This window comes from Raphanus sativus, chromosome 5 (genome assembly GCF_000801105.2).
Source record: "Raphanus sativus cultivar WK10039 chromosome 5, ASM80110v3, whole genome shotgun sequence".
NCBI lineage: Eukaryota > Viridiplantae > Streptophyta > Magnoliopsida > Brassicales > Brassicaceae > Raphanus > Raphanus sativus.
In genome coordinates this window covers 6,116,785-6,141,483 of record NC_079515.1, presented here as the reverse complement: position 1 = coordinate 6,141,483, position 24,699 = coordinate 6,116,785, and the positions used below count along the sequence as shown (strand labels likewise).

General features: G+C 38.0%; 7 protein-coding genes and 1 long non-coding RNA gene across 13 annotated transcripts; 2 read left to right on the top strand and 6 right to left on the bottom strand.

Annotated features, from left to right (window-relative positions):
- Positions 1 to 34: 34 nt before the first annotated feature.
- Positions 35 to 4,227, bottom strand: LOC108861570 (plant intracellular Ras-group-related LRR protein 6). The gene is made up of 21 exons (XM_018635471.2): positions 4,070 to 4,227; positions 3,798 to 3,861; positions 3,561 to 3,697; positions 3,407 to 3,493; positions 3,253 to 3,328; positions 3,082 to 3,156; positions 2,849 to 2,918; positions 2,678 to 2,755; positions 2,507 to 2,567; positions 2,325 to 2,403; positions 2,137 to 2,227; positions 1,948 to 2,008; positions 1,785 to 1,852; positions 1,638 to 1,708; positions 1,392 to 1,529; positions 1,172 to 1,276; positions 941 to 1,071; positions 763 to 859; positions 582 to 656; positions 447 to 502; positions 35 to 340 (listed from the first exon to the last, which is right to left on the bottom strand). Exons 1-21 carry the CDS (start codon positions 4,132 to 4,134, stop codon positions 268 to 270), a joined length of 1,758 nt encoding a protein of 585 aa, XP_018490973.1. The 5' UTR covers positions 4,135 to 4,227; the 3' UTR covers positions 35 to 267.
- A 150-nt stretch (positions 4,228 to 4,377) lies between these two features.
- LOC130512779 (uncharacterized) lies at positions 4,378 to 6,074 on the top strand. Of its 2 annotated transcripts, XR_008946359.1 has the most exons (4): positions 4,378 to 4,936; positions 5,058 to 5,257; positions 5,638 to 5,692; positions 5,777 to 6,074. It is a non-coding gene; the product is annotated as an uncharacterized LOC130512779 (long non-coding RNA). The 2 variants fall into 2 exon arrangements; XR_008946360.1 differs by having other exon boundaries at positions 4,378 to 5,257.
- A 3,815-nt stretch (positions 6,075 to 9,889) lies between these two features.
- LOC130494371 (uncharacterized) lies at positions 9,890 to 11,320 on the bottom strand. The gene has a single exon (XM_057011093.1). The coding sequence runs from the start codon at positions 11,296 to 11,298 to the stop codon at positions 10,081 to 10,083; it is 1,218 nt and encodes a 405-aa protein (XP_056867073.1). The 5' UTR covers positions 11,299 to 11,320; the 3' UTR covers positions 9,890 to 10,080.
- Positions 11,321 to 11,458: 138 nt separating this feature from the next.
- On the bottom strand, positions 11,459 to 12,249 carry LOC108861572 (uncharacterized). The gene is made up of 3 exons (XM_018635473.2): positions 12,094 to 12,249; positions 11,871 to 11,957; positions 11,459 to 11,775 (listed from the first exon to the last, which is right to left on the bottom strand). The coding sequence occupies exons 2-3, from the start codon at positions 11,947 to 11,949 to the stop codon at positions 11,666 to 11,668; spliced, it is 189 nt and encodes a 62-aa protein (XP_018490975.2). The 5' UTR covers positions 11,950 to 11,957; positions 12,094 to 12,249; the 3' UTR covers positions 11,459 to 11,665.
- Positions 12,250 to 12,631: 382 nt separating this feature from the next.
- LOC108861430 (putative nuclear RNA export factor SDE5) lies at positions 12,632 to 16,672 on the top strand. Of its 5 annotated transcripts, none has more exons than XM_018635292.2 (12): positions 12,632 to 12,890; positions 13,602 to 14,187; positions 14,301 to 14,326; positions 14,907 to 14,975; positions 15,080 to 15,156; positions 15,252 to 15,493; positions 15,587 to 15,669; positions 15,747 to 15,803; positions 15,886 to 15,953; positions 16,060 to 16,181; positions 16,268 to 16,329; positions 16,395 to 16,672. In XM_018635292.2, the coding sequence occupies exons 2-12, from the start codon at positions 13,614 to 13,616 to the stop codon at positions 16,518 to 16,520; spliced, it is 1,506 nt and encodes a 501-aa protein (XP_018490794.2). In that variant the 5' UTR covers positions 12,632 to 12,890; positions 13,602 to 13,613; the 3' UTR covers positions 16,521 to 16,672. The 5 variants fall into 5 exon arrangements, with proteins under 5 accessions (XP_018490794.2, XP_018490795.2, XP_056867070.1 ...); XM_018635293.2 differs by having other exon boundaries at positions 12,633 to 12,887; XM_057011090.1 differs by having other exon boundaries at positions 12,635 to 12,887; positions 13,602 to 14,822.
- Positions 16,620 to 19,635, bottom strand: LOC108861429 (choline transporter protein 1). The gene is made up of 8 exons (XM_018635289.2): positions 19,273 to 19,635; positions 18,819 to 19,177; positions 18,598 to 18,743; positions 18,337 to 18,520; positions 18,189 to 18,262; positions 17,366 to 18,103; positions 17,055 to 17,282; positions 16,620 to 16,976 (listed from the first exon to the last, which is right to left on the bottom strand). Exons 1-8 carry the CDS (start codon positions 19,452 to 19,454, stop codon positions 16,788 to 16,790), a joined length of 2,100 nt encoding a protein of 699 aa, XP_018490791.2. The 5' UTR covers positions 19,455 to 19,635; the 3' UTR covers positions 16,620 to 16,787.
- A 910-nt stretch (positions 19,636 to 20,545) lies between these two features.
- LOC108860557 (expansin-A12) lies at positions 20,546 to 21,848 on the bottom strand. Its single transcript, XM_018634423.2, has 3 exons — positions 21,664 to 21,848; positions 21,265 to 21,574; positions 20,546 to 21,083 (listed from the first exon to the last, which is right to left on the bottom strand). Exons 1-3 carry the CDS (start codon positions 21,794 to 21,796, stop codon positions 20,771 to 20,773), a joined length of 756 nt encoding a protein of 251 aa, XP_018489925.1. The 5' UTR covers positions 21,797 to 21,848; the 3' UTR covers positions 20,546 to 20,770.
- Positions 21,849 to 22,970: 1,122 nt separating this feature from the next.
- Positions 22,971 to 24,073, bottom strand: LOC108857039 (thioredoxin M4, chloroplastic). The gene is made up of 2 exons (XM_018630958.2): positions 23,730 to 24,073; positions 22,971 to 23,369 (listed from the first exon to the last, which is right to left on the bottom strand). The coding sequence occupies exons 1-2, from the start codon at positions 23,977 to 23,979 to the stop codon at positions 23,050 to 23,052; spliced, it is 570 nt and encodes a 189-aa protein (XP_018486460.2). The 5' UTR covers positions 23,980 to 24,073; the 3' UTR covers positions 22,971 to 23,049.
- Between the last annotated feature and the right edge of the window lie 626 nt (positions 24,074 to 24,699).

Below are 24,699 nucleotides of genomic sequence, written 5' to 3'. Positions count from 1 at the left end.
GTTAGCATTTGACAATGAGGTTTGGAGAAATCAATAACCAACCAAGTCTTTTTCTATTGAAGTCACTGGAGACAAGAAGTACTTAAGGTTGTTGCACACCAAACAAAAGCAAAATCTCTTAAACACAAGTGGGTATCATTTCTCACCAACAAGAATCAATATCTCCCGGATGAATAGTATGGAGTTGGTTGGTCACACAAACATAAATGTTACAAACAATGAAACAACATTATATGAATATTGCCATGTTAATGTTGTAGAATTTTACTAAACTGGAATTCTGTCTTTCAGGTAGTTCAAGACTGCTTTTGTTCCTCTTTCTAGAATCGGTCTCCTGATGCTGTTTCAATAATGTTGGTGAAAAAGGAAAAAGAAAAGATAAATCAAACTGTTTTTTTTTTGGGTCTTATGTTGACTTTTTATGTTTAGTGAATAGAAGAAAATACCTTCTTAATGGGTTCCCATCAAGCCTTAGAACCTCAAGTGTTGGCTCAAGCAAACCCTAAGAAACAACACATGATTTTTTAATCAGTAATTTTTAATGCAGTTTTTATGTTCCAGATAAAAGAAAGGCGGTTTACTAGTTCTGGAGGAAGACTTGAAATGTTGTTGTTGGATATGTCCAGATGTTTGAGTGAAGTCATTTTCTTGACATCCTGCTTGAGAAAAAACAGAGCCAATGCAAAATAACATACATTATAAGAAGACATTGGTTAATTATCAAACTACAGATTCACAGAGAAGAGCTTATAGCAAATATACCTTGGGAATCGATTGAAGTGAGTTCTGGCTCAAGTCAAGGATAAGCAGGTTAGATAAGTTGAGGATATCCTCAGGGACTTCAGCCAGCTGGACTCGGCTGTCAAGTGAAGTATATCATCTTAAACTAGTGAACAGTACTAGATGGGCGATGCATAATGTAACGTATAAATAACCAAACCTCAAATAAAGCTCTTGTAGTAGTGGCAAGTAGGAAAACTTGGGATATTCTCCGATGCCAAAGGAAGCTGCATTACCACTTAGGTCGAGAATCTGAAGCCCGGAGACTGCTTGAAACCCATCCAGTGGAATCTTACAAGCAAATGAAAAAAAAGGAAGGTGATGGGTTAACGTCATCTTGGTGGAAGCTACAATCAACTCTTTTAAATCTTCTCTAGAAACATCACTATACCTGCTTCAGGGGATTATTATCCAACTTCAAGCACACAAGACCAGGAAGTGACTTTAAGACTGCACCGGGCCAGTCTTTCATCTTGTTCCTTGACAAAATTAAAGTCTGCAATTTACAGCGATAATATGAAATCTTTAGCAGCCAAGACAGGTTTTATGGCAGAGGCACATGTAGCATCTTATTTGTATATAGAATTAGTGTTTATGGAAAACCCATTTACCTGAAGGGAAACAGATGAAGAAAGCTGAGCAGGCAATTCCTCGATAGAGTTTTTAGAAAGATTAACTTTTGTGATTTCACCAGATTCCCAAACTTGTGAAGGGACAGCAGTCAAGTTGAGACTTTCCAGAGAAAGTTCCTGGAGTTGTGTGTAGCGTCAATTGATTAAGATCATGAATTGCTTGTTAATCTATTATGAACATGGAACTCGTGTTAGGATGGTGCTCAGATCTGTAATTTCACTTACCTTTGAAGATATGGACATCCGAGCTGCTGAAGCGATTACATTTTCCTTCGTCGGAGTGCTTGCACTGGCTTCTACAAATGGACAAACCTTTAACAGTTAGCCATAACACCTCTTAGATGAGAGAGAGTGATGGTTGGACCAAAGTACCTTCAGCATTAGAAAGACGGCTCCTAAGATACTTTAACAGAGCAGCTGTAGGACCATTTACTAACGTGCTGAAAGAGCCAAAAAACAAAAGAAATATCGGTCTCTTGAAGTAGCAAGCAATCAAACTAAGACCAAGGAAGCAAGAAACATGAGTAAAGAATACCTTCTAAGGGTTCTCAAAGGATTGCCAACAAGCACAAGCTTTTTCAGAGTAGTCATGTTTCCTATAAGAAAATGAGAGGACAAAAAGCATGATTGCTAATTGCTATTTCAATGCCGTCAAAAATGTTAAATTTTATTAACAAGCAGTGAATGCAAAAATTCACTAGTATAGTTTGTTTCCTTGTCGTACCGAGCTCAGGATGCAATCCTGTCAATGAATTATTTGAGAGATCAAGGTACGAGAGCTTCAATTTACATCCTCCAACTGGATATTCCTTGAGCTGAAAATCAGGAGTAACCACAGGGAGTGATTGTCACTAGATAAAGGATTAGAAAAATATATATAAAATGTCAGAAAACAAGAAATGAGGAGAATACCTGATTAGAACGAAGATCCAGTGTTCCTAGACGTGATAGATCTCCAATCTCTGCTGGTAGTGTAGATAGTGAGTTCATTCTGGAATAAAAGTACAGAGAGAGAGAGAGAGGAACGTAAGTAGTGAAAGTCTCTAATTAGATACCAAGCAAATCATTCTTAAAAAACAGTAGTAGAGAATGACCCCAAATAGAACTCCACGAGAGAGGAGCAACCGCCTATTGATGGTGGGACTGACGAGATTTCTGCATGAATCGAATAAGAAAACAACTCAGCAGCTACATAGAAGGACTAAGTTTGATTAATATTTGCTGCAACAAAAACAGAAACGTTTATATTCTCAGATTTTATTTACTGTTCTGATGAAGGTCAAGCCGGATAAGACGTGAAAGGCTTCCGATATTTTGTGGCAGATCAACCAACATATTCTTAGCTGCAGAGTGACAAGAATATTAATTAACATGTGCCCCCCACAATTTTTCCCCATGTGTAAGAAACGCAGAATAAAAACTGAAATATCATTTACATGCATTAAGTTCTGTAAGCATGGTCCACGATGCTATCTGCCTCTCAGCGAGAGCAGTGAGCTTGTTTCCCTGCAAATAGGTATAAAATTAAAAATTGGTAAAATCATCTTTCTCTACCCAAACATAGCCTTGAACGAAGTTGCGTTCTCATTATTTCACACTGCAATTGGATAACAGTGAAAGTGGAAAAAGATGCTAATCTAGAGAGAAGAAAACGACACCACACTCATACCTCCACATCAAGCTTGGATAATTTTGAACAGTTGGCCATGTCTTCATGCAAACTGGATATTTGATTATTTGAGGCCTGTGGATTGGATTATAGGAAGCACAATCATTGCCATAAAAAAAAACATATATAAGAGTAAAGGTAAAAGAAACATCAACTGATCCAAAAAGCAACCTTCAAATCTGATAAGTCTAAACATCTTCCAAGAGACTCTGGAAGTTCTTTAAGTCGATTGCTTGAACAGTCGAGTCTGAAGCAATCACAAGGGGAATTTTTAAATCAATTTATGAGCTGTGACTGCCCCCCTAATCTAATTACGATAACCTACTTGACAAGAGAAGTTGCAGAACCGATTTGCTCAGGAAGTTCTGAGATGGAGTTGAAGGACACATCCAACGACTTCATCGCCGTAAGCCTACGAATGAGAGCGTATTATTATCAAAAGCGAACACAATGAAGAAAGCTAAAGAAAAAACACTCACTCCCCAATGGCAGCAGGAAGATGAGAGAGTTTGTTGTGACTGACATTTAACACAACCAAACAAGCAAGGTTCTTAAGATCTTCTCTTAAGACCTCAATATCATTATGTGCCAAAATAAGCTTCTGTAAATCAACCGCCTGGAAAGGTGCAAGATGATGGAGGATACGTTAACATTTTCAAGAAATTTGATGACATAACAAAGAATGCATTAAAAAAGGATTTAAAAATTGATATCACCTCCCACCAGTTCTCTCCTTCTCCGGTTGTTTCCAGACATTGATACACCTCTGTAGGTACCTCCCTGAAAATATTGAAACCATCCTCTCATATCAATAAAAAAAGTGGTGAAAGGAAAAGACTTTGCAGCAGCTCTCATACACAAAAAGGGATCTCGTGACCGTACAAGATCTGATCCTTAAGCAACAGAGAGGATCAAAACCTTTTGAATTACAAAAGTACTCACAAGCCAAAAGAAAAGAAGAAAAACAATCGAAGCTAGTGGATCTAACCGGAGAGATCGATTGGAAAGGTTGAGCGAACCGGATGTTCGAGCTGCCTTGAGAATACGATCCATCACCAGACACACTCACCACTCTCTCTCTTTCTCTGATGTTCGTCTGTCTTTTTGTTTTTTTTTCGTCTCCGTCGCTAATGGATTTTATGAAACAGAGATCTAAAACGTTGTCGTTTTGAGAAGCTTAATTAAAATTAATAGTATGCTTTTTTTTTTGTGTCAACTAATAGTATGCTTTTTAATAAAACAAAATTCACAATATAATTCGTATTTTTCACTAGAATACAGCTTAGCTTGATTTATGGGCCGGCCAAAAAGACTAAACAAAAAGTATTGGTATCGTGAAGCCAAGTCATGTCTTTTGTAGTTTTGCTATAGTTGCTATAATGATGATGCCGAGAATGGTTGATCATCATGACCATGGCACGAGCGATGATCTTGCACTCACACTATATATCAATATTTGGCAATTCAGTTACAGTTTGCTTTCTTTAATTCTTAAGCAAATTTCACTTATTTAGAACTTTATATTTTGGTAACATTGGATTATTCAAAACCAAAATAGTGATATATCCTTATGAGTGATTTTACTAAACTTTGTGTTTCCATGGGACACTGAAAGCTTAGACGTTCATCTCGTTTGAAGTGGGAGCAAGAGCTTCTTCGGTCATGGTTCCTTTATCTGACATGTGATTGTCTTGTCCTGAAGTGAAAGGTTGACAATGGGTACAGCTTGGTGGTTGTTGGTATGTAGGTCGGTGGTAATATGGTTCGCTTGGGGTGCAACCACCGGTTTGTCTTCTGTCTTTTGTTGTTGAAGTCTGAGAAAGTTTAGTGCTGTTTGGTATTGGCGTATTCTTAGGTTATCTGATACGGACATTTGCTACTTTTTTGTCACTTCACACTTGTTTTTTTCTAATGCTAATAAGTTGTAGTCGGAAATATTGATTTGATGATTAACGTAGGGATTTTCTTGACTGCAGCTTTCTTAGGTTGTCTTTTTGGATTGATTGGTGTCCACTGATGATAAAGAAAATATGTTTCTGATCCTTATATGCTGAATTTCACCAGTATTAATATTGTTCGGAATTGGAATTTGAGGGAGCGAAAACAGCAGATTGGTTCCAGGAATTGTATGATGCTAGGTTCAGATGCAAGTGAAGTCCCTTGGAACCACAATAAGGTACTTAGGTGTCTAACCTGAAGTCCTTGAGCAAATAGTATTGTTGACTTGTATGATCCTTACATTAGAAATTCAAGAATCATACTACACTACTTGGTGATTCGTTGGACTTTGTATGATGCTTGCATCATACTACACTACACTGCACAGCAGATTGGTTCCAGGACTTGTATGATGCTTGCATTGCTATTGCTAGGTTATTAATGGTTTCGTTTGTATGTGAAATTTTAAACATGTAACTTTTTTTTACAACAAACATGAAACTAAAATTTAAATTATACTAATAGTTAACCAATTAGGCAAGGATGTTTTAAAATTTGAAATTACATTAAAAATAGTTAAACGAGTTTTGCTAATGACATCATGACATTTGCCTGTAGCAATTATTTTTATTTCATTGTGAAGTCGCCTAATGTTGTCAAGTTTGAACTCCAGGTTAATCCTCTTCTTCATCTCATTGTATAACTGAAATTGTTTGTTTTTTGTTACTGATGTTTGTTGTCGGGTGGTTTGAAACAGTTGTATCAAACTCGAGACGACAAGTAACTGTTGGATCTGCAGAGGGTACAAGGTCCTCAGTTCTTGTTCTTGAATCAATGTGCTGCCTTCCTTGCTCAACTCCGAGTCCTCTGAATAATTCAGTCCATCAGTAGACCTCTTCAAGAATAATCTTCCCACTTTTTTTTTCTCCTTCGTCTAAGAAATATTCAGAAAAAAATGAAAAGTGAACTTCTTTTACTATTTCTCTTTCTTTAGTATTCTATTTCGGTGCTCTACTATAAAACTCTTCTTTAAACTTAAATGTAAGAACGATGAACTCAATATATTGTATCTTTTGTATCTAGTACACAAACAGATAGATTATAGCATTGTATCTAGTAAGAACAATGAACTCAATATATTGTATCTAGTACACAAAAAAAAATATGGAGCAACTTTGTACATAACTTGTAGTTCATTCTTCGCTCCAGCCCATGCGAACCCGCTTGCCGGAGCCGTGGCTTGAGATAGAGCAGTATACGGAAACTCGCTTCGAGTCGTCGCTTGAGATGTCTCTGATGGCGTCGTCTGACATGAGTTCTGTCTCGGCTTCCTTCTTCGTTTCCTGCAAAAACAAAAGAACCAAATTACGAATAAAGAACCTAGATTGGTTGGTCACTTCACTTGTTAAAATCTTTACCTGTTGGGTTGGTAACTTGGAAGAGGCTCTTTGATTGTTCTACGTGATTTTCTCGTTTTCTTGGATACCAAGTTATCTTGTTTCTTTATAGTTGCTCTTCTCCTGTAAATCAAATATGTTAAAATTTTCAAAACACGTACGTAGTGACACACACATATATAGAAAGAGTTTGTGAAAATCGATTGATTGTAAACATTCGTTGCAGTTCTTCACGGTACTTGGCATCCGTTTCTTTGTTAGGAGGGTACTTAGGTAACGTAGATGGATCACAAGCGTAAGGTTTTGTATTCAAGTACTGGAATAACACATACGATCAAGTTGTGTCAGTTTTAAATCTATACATGTGTAATTAATAACATTCAATTTTGATTAACGTTTAGGTTTTTTTATTTTATTTCTCACCTCTGACATGAGAGCAGAGGAGGCAGTTCCTCGTTTCTCCGGATCAATAGAAAATAGATTCTCTGTTTTCGGAAACTCGTCAAATGTTTCTTTCAGATAACCTTCATATTGATTTTGTTGTCCAAACATCTTAGTTTGAGGATGAAGCTTGTTCTTTCTCCAAAGTTCTTCATCTGGTGATACACATAGTTTATAAATCTTTTGAAAGTCAGTAAAATGGATATGGAATAAGTAAGTTAGATCTATCTCTTTGGTCCAATTTTTGTGCAGGTTTTGTGCAGGTTTCTGCAGGTTTCGAAAATACCTTTGTCTTGCTAGTCTACATTTTTGGAAAGTCCTGCTTTGGGAGGTTCCCGCAAGAAGAAAGAGTTAACCATCCAAAGCCATTAAACTCGCTGGGAAAGAGGATGGTGCAAGTTAGCTCAGCATATTACCACACCGTATTCTTGTCTAGAGAGGGAAGACTCTATGGCTTTGGTGCTTGTGGAAATGGCGAACTTGGTCATGAAGCCCTTCGCAGCTCAGATTTCCAACAGTTACCAATTGACTTTGCTCTGAATTCTTATCCTCCGATTTGATCTGCTAGTGGAAATGGTCACGAAGCCCTTGGCTCAGAGTTCCAACACTTACAATTTGAATTTTCACTGAATTCTTCTTATACTATCTGCTAGTGTATTTTGGCTCCATTCTCATTTTCACATTGTAATAAATAAGCGTTGGATATTCTTTTTGAGAAACAATAAGCAGAGTTTATGAAACCACTTATAACCCTTAGTAAAACTCGTTTTTATAAAGTTTATAAATGAGTAATAAGAGGTTATAGATAGGCAAATGTTTATAAATTTCTTGAGTTATGTAGTAGATATTGCCAGAGGGCCCCCATGATCTAGAGAAATTGAAGAAGCTTGTGAAAAAATCAAAGTCTTGTTTGTAAAAATCAATCAATATCCTCCGGATTGGTCAATACATATGGAATTGGTCACACAAATAACAAATGTTACAAACATCTATATTCCCATGTTAATGTTTTAGAATCTACTAAACTGGAGGTTTGTCTTTAAGGTAGTTCAAGACTGCTTTTGTTCGTTCCTCTTTCCAGAATTGGTCTCCTGATGCTGTTTCAATAATTTTGGTGAAAAGGAAAAAGAAAATCAAACTTGTTGTTTGTATGATGAATGAATTGAGTTTTCATTTTTTAGTAGATAGAAGAAGAATACCTTCTTAATGGGTTCCCATCAAGCCTTAGAACCTCAAGTGTTGGCTCAAGTAGTCAAGAATAAGCAGGTTAGATAAGTTGAGGATATCTTCAGGGACTTCAGGCAGCTGGACTCGGCTGTCAAGTTAAGTATATCATCTTAAACTAGCGAACAGTAGTATTAGATGGGCAATGAATAATGTGACGTATAAAAACCAAACCTCAAATAAAGCTCTTGTAGAAGTGGCAAGTAGGAAAACTTGGGATGCTCTCCGATGCCCAAGGAAGCTGCATTACCACTTAGGTCGAGAATCTGAAGCCCAGAGACTGCTTGAAACCCATCCAGTGGAATCTTACAAGCAAATGAAAAAAAAAAAGAAGGAAGGTGATGGGTTAGCGTCAAGGTTTTATATCAAAGGCACATGTAGCATCATATTAGTGTTTATGGGAAACCCATTTACCTAAAGGGAAGCAGATGAAGAAAGCTGAGCAGGCAATTCCTCGATAGAGTTTTTAGAAAGATAACTTTCCTGATTTCACCAGACTCCCAAACTTGTGAAGGGACAGCAGTCAAGTTGAGACCTTCCAGAGAAAGTTCCTGGAGTTGTGTGTAGCGTCAATCGATTAAGCTCATGAATTGCTGTTATCTATTATGAACATGGATGGTTCTCAAATCTGTGATTTCACTAACCTTTGAAGATATGGACATACTAGCTGCTGAAGCGATTACATTTTCCTTGGTCGGAGTGCTTGCACTGGCTTCTACAAATGGAAACCTTTAACAGTTAGCCATGACACCTTTTAGATGAGAGTGAAAGAGAGAGTGTGATGGTTGGACCCGAGTACCTTCACCATTAGAAAGACGGCTCCTAAGATATACTTTAATAGAGCAGCTGTAGGACCATTTACTCAGGATGCAATCCTGTCAGTGAATTATTTGAGAGATCAAGGTACGTGAGCTTCAATTTACATCCTCCAACTGGATATTCCTTGAGCTTCAATTCACAATATAATTCGTACTAGATCTTGACCCGCGCTTTGGAAGCGCAAAATATTTTACGATGAAAAATTTCACTAATAACTTAACAAATATTTTGGTAATTTTTAAAAGTGTGTATTTAAAATATTTTTGTATTTAAATCAGTGTTTTTAAATTCAACCCGATTGTGATTATACCGGTTAATTCGGAGATCTGACAATTCAATTTAGGTTTTCAAAATATTCATATTAAAAAAATTACTAAAACCCGAGACTAACCGATAGAACTGTTGGATGACCGATATGTAATCTAATTTGATTTCAATTGGAATAATTTCATAATTTGTAATCTTATACTCCAAATTTTAAAGTTCATTATTTTACATTTTATGAAATTATGACGTTTCTACAAAATTTTAAAAAGAAAATGATAGATATAACATAAATAAGATTAATTATTGTATTATTTGGAAACATTGATAGTAGTATAAAAAATATATTGTTTGAAAACATTGATAATAGTATAAAGAAATAAATATATTGTTTGGAAACATAGATAGTAGTATAAAGAAAGAAATATTAATGATTTAATATAAGTTTAACTATAAAGTATAAAGGTGTATTTAATTTAAAAACTTACAAAATAAATGTTAGGTCCAATAGAATGTTTCTGTTTTAATAAGATAGATTTTTCCATTAGATTACAGCTTTAATTTGATTTAGTGGCCGGCCTAGTTAAACCAGAGAGGCAATCAAAAGACTAAACAAAAAGTATTGGTGTCGTGAAGCCAAGTCATGTCTTTTGTACTTTTGCTATAGTTGCTGTAATGATGATGCGGAGAATGGTTGATCATCATGACCATGGCACGAGCGATGATCTTGTACTCACACTATATATTAGGCAATTCAATTACATTTACAGTTGCTTCTTCTTTAATTCTTAAGTAAACTTCACTTATTTAAAACTTTACATTTCGGTAACATTAGATTATTCAAAGCCAAAATAGTGATATATATCCTTATGAGTGGTTTTATTAAACTTTGTGTTTCCATGGGACACTGAAAAGCTTAGACGTTCATCTCGTTTGGAGTGGGAGCAAGAGCTTCTTCGGTCATGGTTCCTTTGTCTGACATATGCTTGTCTTGCCCCGAAGTGAAAGGTTGACAATGGGTACAGCTTGGTGGTTGTTGGTATATAGGTGGGCGGTAATATGGTACGCTAGGGGTGCAACCACCGGTTTGGCATCCCCCAGAACCATAGCCAGGATTAACCCTGACTCCTGGAATCACAAAACCGGGAATCTGCGTGCCTGGAACCGTTATGGGAGGGATTGATATGCTTGGGACAACTACACTTGGCACACTACCACTAGAGCCACCTCCTATACCGATACCAATCCCTTCGCCTGAGCCACTACCCTCTCCAATGCCTTCACCATATCCGCTACCTGGAGCTCCAGTGATAGGACCGCAGTTCGGTTGGCCATACCCGGATCCTCTTCCTTCTCCATAGCCACTGCCTCCACTAGAGCCGATGCCTTCTCCATAGCCACCGCCACTTCCATAGCCCCTACCTACACCATACCCCATTGGCTTAACTGTGTGGTCAGGATCTTCTGGTTCACCCGGTTCGCCCGGCATGGACTGCTTTACATTGTGATCCAGCATTTTTTTAGGATCAGGTTCTTCTAGCTCACCCCACATGGATTGCAGTTTATGATCAGGCATGAACTTGGCCTCAGGCTCCTCTGGTTCACCCTGCATGGATTGCATTTTATGATCAGGCATGATCTTGTCCTCAGGCTCCTCTGGTTCACCAGGCATGGACTGCAGCTTACGGTCAGGCTTGACCTTGTCCTCAGGCTCTTCTGGTTCACCCGGCATGGACTGCAGCTTATGGTCAGGCATGACCTTGTCGTCAGGCTCTTCCGGTTCACCCGGCATGGACTGCAGCTTATGGTCAGGTTCTTCAGGCTCTTCTGGTATACCCGGCATGGACTGCAGCGTATGCGGCGTATGGTCAGGTTCTTCAGGCTCTTCTGGTACACCCGGCATGGACTGCAGCGTATGGCCAGGCTTGACTTTGTTCTCAGTTTCTACATTGAACAACGCATGATCTTGCTCCCTCAAACTAACCATCCCAGGCTTCACTACATGGTTCAGCTCTAGCTTGCTTGCCTCCATCATGGAGAGATCCTTAAGAACCCTGCGTGCCAAAGTTGAACTTAAAAAGAAGCATAGTAATAGGACGAATCCAAAGCATCTGCCTTGGTGTCCCTTTGCCATATTATTATTATTTTTTGTTTATCGTATGAAATAAACTGATCCTGCAGTATATTTTACAAATAGAGAATCTCTCATGGTTTTATAGGATGTTGATATTTTGAAGGAAAACACATAACGTGAAAGCAAAACAACATGAAAAAAGTGATACACAAACATAGCATGAGTCCAAGTAAGAGGCTTTATTCGATAACACAGATTGTATGTTGTTCAGGCAACTTAAACTCTTACAAGTTTTGAATTCGTTTCAGGAATTATTTGCCAACAAGAAATCGAATCAACAAAAAGATCTTTGGAGCAAGATGTTGTTATATAGCAATCTAAAAGAAAGAAGAAGGAAAAAAAAAAAACAACGCTCAGCTGAGAGGACTCAGAGAGTATCAGCAGCATCACCAGCTTGTGATTCAGCAGCTCTTAAACCTTCAGCCAAGGCACGTGCTCTGTTCTGAGTTTGTCTTTCCACAGCAACCATGTATAAACCTAAAAACAATATCATAAGGGGGCTGTCTCAAAACTCAAAAGCACTTCCGAGTTTGAGAAAAAACAAATGCAAAGGTGTAAGAAGGACACTATACCGACTGCACTTCCGAGAGCACAGCCCCAGAGAATCCTCATTGACCACTTGTCGCTGATTATTCCTCTCGACCCCATCATACTTTGCTCTGCAATAAACCCCACGTCAAAAAAGCTAATTTAAAAAAAAAAAGACTGAAACTTTATGACAGCAAAATATCAAAAGGAGCAGTTTTTCAGGTTGGGGGAACACTATGATGTATCGGACATTTTAGAGATAATTACTCGAAACGTAGATCTATAAAACTATTTTTGGGGGGACCAGAATTCGTCAGGCGAGCGGAGGAGTAAGAACGGATGAGAAGACGATCGATTTGACGGTGGGAGGAGGAAGGAAAATGAAACGAGAGGGGCTGATTTGTCAATACAAGACAAATATGTGCTTATTTTGATAATAATAAAACTACGGAGGATTACTCCATAATAAATAAAAACATAAAGGACTAGACTACATACTCATGCTTGAGAAAAATCACATTTTCGTCAATAATAACAACATCTCACATGTAAATGATACTTCTTTTGTGGTTGAATGAATGTATTATATGATATTTTTGACCGAATGTTTTACTTTTATCGTTATTGACAAAAATTATGAAACTCAAATGATTCTTTACTTTTTTTTAAATTCCACTCTATGAAAAGTGAAAAACTTCATTAATAATGTGTGAATCTCAAAAATATTTGAATTAAATTCTATTGGTGATTTGATTTTACAAATCATTGGGAAACATTAAACACGTATCTAATGGGAGTTTAATGTGTTAGTCAAGTTTCGGGGAAAAAGCTTTGACAACACTCCTCCTCTCATGCACTGGTCTACTTAAACATCGCTGGCAAACTTATCGCTCTAGTCTCTTCTTCTTCTTCTTCCCTTCTCTCCTCTCCAGTCCACTTCACAAGTATCGGTCTTAACCAATTGAGTTTGTCGATTGAATAGCCCTCTCTCTCTCCTCCCTTACGTCTCCGGCGGCTCAAAACCTTCCTCCGACCACCATCGATTCCTTGTGTTTCATCAGGTGGTAAGCGAGAACTCTTTACATTCTACTCTTTTCTCTTCGTATTGCTGATTGCTGCTTCAAAATGGATTGTCTCTGTAGCCTCCAAACTAATTCAGATTTGCTTCTCTATTAAAAAAATATATATATTCTTTTATTCCCTTCTTCTTCTCAATGTGCTGCTTTATGCTGTTTTTTTTTTCTTTTTTTTTTTTTTTAAAGTTTTCACATTCTTGGCTTTCTTACTTCTATGCGAAGTTTCCTTCTCATCTAATTTGCGCTGTGGTTACAGATGATAACGGAGTAAAAAAAAATCGTGTTTTTATTTTGTCCTGATATGTTTTGTCGTCACTGTGCCATTGATTTTTGCTTCGCCTGTGTTACATTACTTTAAAGCAGGTTTCTTTTCTTTTTTTTCCTACTTTGGTCGGAGAACATTATGCCCCTGCCAGGTGTTTGTTCGTCCAATGCAATTTTTTTTGGGTATTTCGAGCCAAGCGTATATTCAAAGTTTTCTTCTTTTTTTCTTGTTTCGGACATAATGACAAACCATGTTCTGCTTTTTAGTTACCCATTCAAAGCCGGTTATTAGGAACATAACTGAAACTGCATTATGTTTTTTGTGATGTTATGTAGACAACATTTATTTTTACTCAGCATTCTGCAATCATTACTACTATTGTTTTTACTTTTTTTTATATTAACGGAGCCATTCCTTTTGGGTATTTGAATTAGGAGGAGGAGACAATGTCGATGATTGCAAGCTCTTCCCACAGCGATCCAGATTCAAGAAGCTTGCAGGTCCTTCTCGATGCTTTTGGTTCTCGTTTCTCTCTCGATGACATTGCTGCTGCCTACTGCCAAGCTAGCCAGAATGTCCATGAAGCTGGCGAGATTCTCTTTGCCATGACTACTACCAAAGAGACGCCTCCTCGAAGTGACCAAGTCAAAACGAACGGAGCAACCTCAAAGCCAACTCATCATGTCTATGTTCCCAAGAAAGCTCAACCACAAGATGATACCAAAGCCAAAGTATGGAGGCCGAAGAAAAATACTGTCTCGGTTGGTACTGTTTCAAGTGTTATTGGAAAGGAGTATGCTAGAAGAACCGAGCCTACATCAAACGCTCGCCAAGAAGCAACTAAACCGATGAAGATAGACGCAAGGGATATTCCTGAAACTGAGATATGGAGTGAAGAAGAATTGCCAAAAAGCAATAAGGGAAAAGTAAGCAGAGCACCAACTGATGTTGAGGAATTTATTGCTAGTATGCTCGGAGAAGGCTTCCAAGCTAGCCCAGAGGTTATTCAACAGATTCTTGGTTAGCATTCTCCACTCTTCTTCTTTTTTTTTTACTTTTTAATGCTCGACATCAAATGGTACTTATGATCTTAAGCTGCTAAAATTTTATCTGACTTTTCACCAAACTATCAGGCGTTTGCGGATATGATGTGGTCAAGGTAAGCCAGTTCCCTTAGCTCTGAAGCAAGTAGTGTTTTTTTGTTTCTTTAATTTGCTTTTTCATTAGATACCTTCTGTCTTTATCTTTAATATTTGGTCAATTCTCTCGAATAAACCATTTTTTGTGTGTCTTAATACTATTTGCTGACTAAAGTTGGAGATAACATTGACTTTTCACTCTGATAAGAATTATTATTGAACTCTTCTAACTAAGAGATTTTGGTGTTGTTTTACTTTATGAATTAGACTGTTTTAGATTTTTTTTTCCTTTTTTGTAGGATTTAATAGATAGTTTAAGATTTATTTTTACATTAGGTTTATGATGTCCATAAAATAACCTTAACTTTTTAACTGGGGTTTAAAGGAAGCATAGCGTTACATCTTTCTTCTCTTTCTCCTCCGGAGACAAAAGCGCATTCACATTCCTACTGTCTCCAAATTTTATTCAACTTAATTGTTAGTAGTATCTCTAGAGCTCTTGAAAATATGGCTCCTGTAAGTTTTTAATAGGTCCTGCCTTATCTTTGTGCTGTAACTTCTTGAGTTGGCATCCGCTCTATATTCTTAACGATATTGCAGAGTACGGAGAAACTACTAGACTTGTCTGATACCAAGAAGCATGCTGATATTGGAATCTCTAATGAAGTTGTGAGCTTTTCTAATGACTTTCTGTTTGGTCTTTCTTATAGAATACCGTCTTCTTCTAAATATGACTCTGATTGGTTACTTGGTTTGTTCCTATGTTCTTAAAGACGTCAAAGGTTGATCCTCAAAGACATGAATCCATGCCCTGCAACCAAGTGGAAGAGCTGCAAGATTTTTCTCAGAGGTACACTTTTTCTAGTCAAATGTTTGTACAAAGCCCTTCCATTGCCGATCCTTTTGATATTTTTCCTCCTCAAACTTCTCTCTTTGATGATGCAGTGGTGAAGCAAGAGCCCTAACAGGTTCACAGCACGGAGGCAAGAACAATAACGGTCTTGAAAAGGAAGTCTTAGAAGCTTGGTTCTCTGGTGCTGAAAAACATGAAGAAGTACCAAAAATAACTAGGCGAATTAGAGAGAGGAGAGCAAGAGTTGCTGGTCCTCCTGTTTTTGAACCTCTGGAAGACCCTTTACAAGAGAGAGTAGTTACTGTGATACAATCGTCTAATACAGCTAAAGAAGGTAACCGTGACAGGAGTCTTTCATGTACGGTTTACCTCTCTCCTTCCTCGAGAGCTCGGCTATAAACTATCTACGTTTCTCTCTCTTTGATAGATGAAGATGACGAAAATGAATACAAGGCACATCGTAAAGCAGTGCACGAGAATTTGCAGGAGATGAAAGAATACTACGGAGCTGTAAGTCTTTTAGATAACAAGAATGTGGTTGCCATGATGTGATGGTTTGCATAACTAAAAGTCTTTCTCTTTGGCAGGCTGTAGAAGCATTCTCCAAAGGAGAACCCGAGCGAGCACACAGGCTCGTGGAGAAGGTACAATGTGGACAAGTGAAAGTGATCAATGTCTTCTTGGCGTTGTATATACTAACTCTGTGATATCTTCCACAATACATAGGGACACTTTTTCGGACAAAAAGCTAGGGAGGCAGATGACAAATCCATGGCAAAGATGCTTGAAGTCAAGTCAGTTAATTTCACAACTATTCATTTTCAGGCTTGTATTGTAATGTTATCTGCTCTTTACTCCATTGGAAAAGAAGTGTTGAGAAAATTCAAAACCATGCTGTAGGGAAGACGATGGTTCGGCTTACAAGGAAGACGAGGTCGTGACAGTAAATGTGAATGAACATGAACCAAGGGAAGCTCTTCGTCTTCTCAAGCTCCAACTTAGGAACTTCTCTGGCATTCCATGTAAGCCTTTAAAAATCCATTTCTCTAAACCTACTTTGTCTCTAACTGAAATGAATCTGGTCTGTTCTGTCTGTTTATTGATTCAGCTATCAAGTACCTCAGAGTCAAGTTGGGTGACAACAAGGAAGATTCCAAATGCAAACGAAGGGTAACTATCTTTTCTCATCTCTGAATAGAACTTTGAACTGATTCTGGTTTACTTTGTTTTCTTAGCTTACGGCAATTGCCAAGTTGCTTGCGGGAGAATCCATTGCTTGGTCTGAAGAAGATAATGGCCTCGTGATGATGATTCGTGTTGATGAGGTTATCGCTGAGAAGTTGAGTTTTGCCAAGAAATAAGAACACACCCATTAGTTCTAAATCTTTTGCTTCATTCTATCAAAATTTTGAGTGCTGTTTCAAACACTCCATTCGTTATGTAACCAAAACAAAGAAGCATTTTGGCAGAAATTTAATATTTTGGTTTCAGAATAGAAGAATCCTCAAAGCCATCTGACATTACAATATATGCTTATAATGTTTTTAGAGAGTAGAGATTCCATTCTTTAAAACCAATATAAACCGGCAACCCCCAAAGAAACAAAACTTATACAGTAAGGATCTCTATCAGTGGGTGAGTCTCTGAACCTCTTCCTCATTATTATCTAACGTTTCAAGTAGAAGTGATGGAGCGTGCTGAGCATTCCCTTGATTCTCCTCTGAGTCTTGACAGAAGGAGAGTATGATTGTGTCTATCGACATCTCAACCACCGCAAAGAACAGTGTAGCCACAACATACCCCAGAGCCCAACATGCCTGTTCATAGAGATGGAAAGTCATAATGAGTCTTTTTGTAACTACAATGAGTCTAGAGCGAGAAGAAAAGGTCTTTACCAAAACGGGTAGTAGAGGGGAGGAGACTTTGTTGTGAGAAGACCGATACTTGTGAGAATCCAACATGAGAAAGCCAAAGAGAGCACTGAAGAGACTCACACAAAGCTTCCCTAGAAACAATATAACATCTCCTATCACATTAACCTTGCCTATCCTCATAATGTTGTTTATGATCAGCTCTGTTGCTATTGCAGATGATTTACAGAAGCTTTTCCCTGTTATAGCAATCTGAAACAAAGACACCAATCAATCAAGAAATGAACTCTGTTTTGTTAAAAATGAAAAAAAAAAGATTTATGTTACCAACTTACCATTATGTAGGCATTGCGGTTAACCGATTTAATAGTCCACTCAACGCTTTTAAGACACCCACGCGATGTGTAATGACCCACTCTCCCAAGCCAGTGATCAGGTGTGGTCCCTCTTACTTTCGTTCTACGACGAATAGCTTCGAGTATGAACCGAACAGACTCCACAAAAGAGACAACCAGCGAACCAAGAGCCACAGATCCTAAGTTGTAGCGTGCAAGCCGCTTCATCGAGGCAAAAACAGGAAGAAAAGGTATCTCCGGCGACGCTGCTTCCCCTTGAGCCCAATAATAAGAAGCAACAGAGCCAGCAATCACCGTAGCAGAAGAAGCAACGAAGAACTGCGTGGCCCAGTAGCAACCAAACAGGTGGAAGAATATAGCGATGGTGATGTGAGGAGTGTAACGTATGCTGTAACCGCAGCAACGGTCACAGTTGACTTTCTTTAAAACGAGATCGTACGCGCAGCAGTTGGTGTTACTGCAGTTGTTCTGAACCACCTGACCGGAGCTGAAGAGATGGAGAGCTGCTGATAGCCAGAACATGTAGAATACGGCGAGCATTGCGTAGGGTATAGCAGGGAATATGATCAGAGCTTGCACTTCTCCTATTACTTTAGCAGCTACCTTGAGGACTGATGTTGCCATGAGGATACGGCGGATGATGGCGATTGAAGTGAGGATAGCAACAACTGAGATGAATGTCATCAGAATAGCGACTCCTCTGACATGAGTCAGCTCCTGCCAACAAGCAAAAGGTAAAATAAGTCTAGAGAAGTGGGACTAACGGTCTCATGATTTTAATGAACTTGAAAAGCAAACTTACTCGACCATATACATGAAAGTATGGGTCATGTTCACCGATGATAGGTGTAACAGCATCATTCCCAATCCATCCAGCTACAAAAAGAATACACACATGTTTGAGTCCATCCACATGACTTTTGAAACAACAGTAAGATAGTTGAACCAACCTTTCAAGTAATAGAAGATGGTGACCGATATTAAAAGCATGTTGAAGAGGACAACAGTTATCCACGGCATGGCGGCGACAAAATGCCTAATAAGGAGAAGCCAGACGATGGATAGAAACAGCGGGACAAGGCCTCCACACACAATCAATACTGGCCATGACTTGCCTATATCAGCTACATAACGCTGCGAGTTGAACCACCAAGAAACGATTTAGAACATTCTACATGTCAAGAGAGAAGAGGAATGAATCATTCTCTAACCTTTAGAACGGAGGCACGAGAGTTCAATGACCTTCTGATGGACTTGTCTATGATCATATCCTCTTGAATATTCACACCACCCATCTGCTGCCAGTGACGCAGTGATGAATTTGAAGCACGAGCTATATACTGACAGCTCCAATACACTACAAAGTTTAAAAGATTACAAACTCGTTACAAAACAGTAACAGAGAAAGACTGAAACTTTGTGCACTCTTTACCATTGACACTAGGGAAAATAATAGGGTAACAAGGACCCTGAAGCTGAAGAGAAGAGTTCCTCATCTCAGGAGTAAGAAACTCAAAGTAATCATAGTTCCTGTCCACCCAATCACCCATCTTGAGACGAATCTCGCCGTCAGGGTAGTCACAGACCCAGTTGAGAGTATCATCCGAAGGCGCAGGACAGTCCAAGAGACAGATACTCCTAGCGTTACCCAGCTTATGCTCCCCATCTTTCAACCCACTCTCATAAACTTGGTTTGGGTTTAACCAATATCTAAGCTCAAGTTTGGTTAGGTCACGGTGACGGTGCTTGCTACCACACACATTCCCTTCGTAGTCCAATCCATATGTGAGTCTGCAACATCACAAATCAAGAGATCATCATGCATATACCAAATCTACAAAGACAGAAGCTTTTGGCTGTGATGAAAAAAGGTGAAGTCTTTTTACCTTAATGGGTTACCTTGGTTGAAGCCAAAGCTGGAATTGACAATCATTGAGACCCAAAAGGCAATGAAGACGATGAGAAACGTTATGTCTCTGCACTTTCTGTTGTGTTTGATGATCCCATCCTTTTCACTCCCATCACTTGTAGTGTATCTTCCAATCACTGCTCCCAGAGGTCCTCTCATCTTTTTTTCTCTTCACTGTCTGAAAACTATCTAAGACCAAGAGATGGAATTTCGGAGAGAACAATACAGAGACAGAGAGAGAAAGACCTTTTACTAAAGACTAAAAGAGTGTCCTTCTCTCTCTTCTTCTTTCTTTCTCTCTCTTCTTCTTTCTTTCTCTCTCTGTGTTCATTGTTCAAGAAGAGTGTGAAAGCGTTGGAAGGGTATTGATGTCTTTTTGTTAAAAAGTTGTTTTCATTTTTTTAATGGCTCTTCTGTTCAATCTATCATATCCGTGGAACATGAAAAGAATCCATGTCTGATGGGCTTTGCATGTTTTTTGACCATTTTAAAAATCTTTGTTCTTCTGCTTTTTTGTGTAGATTTAAAACATACTTTTTTGTTCTTATTCCACACTGTGAGATCTGCAAACTGCAATTGTAACGTCAGTCGTTTGATTAAAGAATAATTCGTTCAGCTTTTTAGTTGTTTATAATAACAAGGTTAATGTTATTATGTTAATAAATTGATGGCAAAACAAAAGCTATGTGTAGAAGAACTTTACAGATATTTGGTTTTCACTTTCTTTGTAGATTATCATTCTTAAAAGCTTAATATAATCTGATGATGATAAGGAAAAAGTACAGGATATGGCTAAACGGTCATCTAATCTAATTATGTGAGATTAGTTAATTATTAAACACACAGAAAGCATATACAAATACAAGTTACAAAGAAAATGCAACATAAACAAAAGTTGATTTTACTGACTTTCTAACAAGTACTATTATTGATTTTGTATTTGAAAAATCAACTCCTCGAAAATGAGAAAAGGAGCAGAAAAAAAGCATGGGCCGGCTCATTGTTTTTTCCAAATTCGTATCGTATATTTATTTCTCTCTGTAATTGTATAAAATATCTCTGTTTTTTTATTTGTATACTTTTATAGGAAAAGAGTTATTTCTTTACCATCCCACATTTTTACTTGCTCTTCTCGTTTGTTTTGGTGAAGGTATCTAATTGTATTTAATTTATCAATGATCTTTTTGTCATCAAATTGGAAACCAATTAAAATGTTATTTCCATTAATATAGTTTCGGCAAAACTCTTGAAACCTTTTTGAGTAATGCTCATACATAGATAACAAACCAATACAAAAAAAATTAAGCATGTAATTATTTATTAGTAGTAATAAAAACCAAGATCAAAGGAACATTGCCCCAAAAAAAATCAAAGGGCAAAGCTCATAAATAAGCAAATAGTTGAAAATTAGCTCCACATTCGTTACAAAGATGAAAGAGCAACCAATAGGACATTGTCTTCACGAGGAGTTGCATTCAGAGAAACTGGCCTCGACCAGAGAAGGTTTGGCCGAACCACCAAGATGGAGGAACAACGTTTAGAAACGTCATCGTTTTGCGGTCAAGAAGAGTAACTCTGAATGAGAGTCTCTGTCCACGGAGATCGCCGGAGCTCTGCCAGTTGGCACCCCAATTACGAGTCATCTGAACCCAAGTCTTTGCCCTTGAGCCTCTCACAGCAACCGCTTTCACCGCACCGCTGCCGCCAACGTTTGAGAGTATTACCATGTTGAAGTTCCCTTGGCCTCTCATTGTGAACCTCACACCTCCTCTTCTTTTGCACCCAACACTATATAATTGTAAAAACAAAACCGAAATCTTTAAGAGATGTTGATATATTATTAGATATAAAATAATATCACATGATGTTATATTGTTTAAGTTTTATATGTTGCGAATATTATGTTGATATACAAACACAACATTATAATTTATCAAACATATTATACTAACATAACACAATATGTTACCGGCGGTAGAAGACGGGGACGATGCCCTCGTTGCCGCGACGAGCTATGCGGAAGAAAGCAGGCATGGACATATCGAAGTGGTGGCGAGGGAGATTGCACCAACCTCCATTGTTGTTCGAAGGACAGAAGTTTGTAGCCGTCACCGTCACGGCTGCTCCTCGGAGACACCACTTAGGATCCGCCCAATAGTCGCACCTCACTTGGTAGCAACCACCGCACGACTCGCCGTTTCTGAATAGCGCACCGCTTAGCGCCGCCGTATGGGCTCCGAATCCAGCGTGGTACGGATTGTCATACCCACAAGCTCCTCCTATACATCGAAATGAAGTTGTTTAGAGAAAAAGACTTTGATATACAAAACAAAAAGTAACAAACAAAAGTATATAATGGACTCTTTACCAAGTGAAGCAGGGCTATCATTAACACCATAATACGTTGCATGCGCCCTAATCCAACCATTAGAACACATCCCCACACTTAACGTACCAACCAATAAAATAACCGTTACCAAATATTTCCCCTTCATTTCCATGTATATTTTAGTAGATTGAGACAAAGAGAGATCGAAAGAAAATGTTTTAATTCAGAAGTGATTGCTTGATGGAGAAGGAAGCCTTTTGGACTCGTTTTATAAGGGATCGACTGGAAACTAACGCGTTTTGTCGGTGATTATTACGAGTTATTTCACTTACATGCACCACAATCTCATGCATGTGTTCGTTATCTTTCTTAGTTGGATACTTAATTTTTATATTACTCTTGAAAATTCTCTAATAATTGAATATAGGTCTAAACGCATGACAAATAATGCGTCTCCTTATTAAAAAAAAAAGAAGAAGCTAATTTCGTATATTGTGGTCAGTTTTGCTTATTTTGCTGAGCTAGTTTTGGTAACGTACGTCGATATATTCATAGATACAACGTATGTTATGTAACAATATTTTAGTTTTTACTACAGGATACCAATATGCGTAATACTGCAATATGTGTGAACGATTGGCACAGTTGGTTAGGATCTTTCAGAAAAGAGAAAAACATGTGTTAATGAAATATTAGATTAGCATAGCTGATGATCATATATGAGATCTAGCTAGCTGTATATTTAGATATTTTCAGGATTCAATTTCAATTGTCAACTGCTATCAGAGTTTTTCAGATCTAATTATTTAATTCAAATCATATTTTCCAACGCTTTAGTCTCTTATTTTTTTGGTCAGACGTTTTAGTCTATTGATTCAATTAATGCAAGTTCGCGAATTTCTGATATAAGATGACGTGTGAATATGTGATATCCAAAAGATGCATCCAGTTGATATATCATGCAGAAAACAAACGCGTCTTATCATCACCGTTTACTATATATAATACACATGTCATTGCACATAGTATACAAACTTACATAATTGGATTGATTAGAAATCGAAAATCAATCACACATAATATATTATGGACGTAAACCCGCGTGGCAATACTATAATGTCCTACGCAGTACACAGAATGAAACAGTACGGAAGCCTTACAAACTCAAACATATTTATGTATGTATAGGTTGTACGGTGAACTAGAGCAAAGGAAGAACAATGGCATGTGGTTGCACATGGAGTTGTGCTTCTCATCCGTTAAAGGCGTCGGTGGAGTAATTATTGTTCGTTATTCTTTTTTTTTTATAATACTAAACAAGACAAGTGTGCAAATGGAAACATAAATAGTCAAAAGAGACCTTATGAAGAATTATACAACACAGAAGACATGAGTGAAATTTGTTTTTTTTTTTGTTTTGTTTAGTTACTCGACCACGAATCTTTCTATAGTTTTCTCCAACGTCTCTTTAGGGACAGCTCCGATGATACTATCTTTCTTCTCACCGTCTTTGAATATGATCACCGTGGGAACGCTGCGTATACCGTAACGGTTGGCTGTGTTTGGGCACTCGTCGGTGTTGATTTTGTAGAATTTGAACTTGCCTGCGAAATCTTTGGCCAGTTGGTCAACAATGGGGTGAATCATACGGCAAGGTCCACACCACGGTGCCCAAAACTCGACCAGTACTGGTACGTCTGACTCGAGAACCTGTGTTTGCCATTCTGAATCAGAGATGTTTGGTACTGCACCACCAAAAACAAACCGGTTAAGTTAGGTATCATGGACATAGATAAGTAAAACAAAATTATAAGAGGGATTCAAAATTGTTTAAAACAAAATTTTGTTAAAATTATTATTAAATTGCATATAGCTTCCCAAATCTAATTATTTTTTTTTTTATTAAATTATAATCCCAAAATCTTAGGACAGCCATGGATTCAATCATGTGTTCGAAGAAGTTCAACTAGTTCGTGTAATAACGTAATAGTTATAGATTCACCATCAGTTTATTACCAAACAGCTTCAGATTATATTATATTACAAACGGTGAATTTTTTTTTAACACAGAATAAGAGGAGGTTAAAAAGTTAATAGTTGTATACCTTCGACGGCTGCGGCAGTGGTGTCCTGAGCCTCGCAGACGATTCTACCACCACGAGCAAATCGGGATCCGAGATTCGTAACAAAGCTAGCTGACTGAGTCACCGAACTCCGTCGGGAAGCTTTCAAACCTCTGAATTCCGGAATCCGCAGAGCGGAAACTGAGGGAGCCTTTGAAGCAGACGAAATCGAGGAAGTGATCGGGAGAGAAAACACGCGGGTAACGGTGACTGAATCGAGCAAGGAAGCCATTGAAAGCAGCGAGAGAGAAATTTGAGTGGTGGAGAGAGAGAGATGTTTAGTTTTTGTTGGCTGTTTGATATGAATGACCCCCGAGAAACCGATAGATAGCACACACATATGCCATGTGTTTGTTGATAATTTCTTTTTACGATTTTGTTTTTTTTCCGTCACGTCATTCTTGGTCCTATGTTATAACGACACCGTTTTTATAGGACTAAGTGACTAAGCATCGATTTTTCGACCGGCTATTTTAAAAAACCGATTCCGGTTAAAACAACATGTACCAAACCGGTTTTGGCATGAGCTTCAATTTTTTTGTTCTTTTTTCTGTTCAAAGCTTTCATAATACAGGTTTCTTTTGCTTTCGCGCACTTTTTAACTTTAGCACAACTTCGTTACTGCCGAAGATGCTAAAAGAAACTGTAAAGAATAAGAGATGTAATCGATGTTCGTAGCCAACCAAGAACTATATATGGACTTGAATGATGTGCATAGCTCCACCATATCTGGTGGCAGCAGTTGGTTCGACAATCGAACCATGAATAAACCTCGTTTTCTTCTCGGCACTCACTAAGAGCATTTAACATCTCAAAAGACCGTTTGTTGTAGTAGTTTCCGGTTAACAATATACAAGTACACACAAACCAGAAAAAACAGAGAACATGGCATCACAACTGAAGAAATCAGTCTTTTCTCTTTTTTTTTTTCTTTTCATTTCGCTAAAAAGAA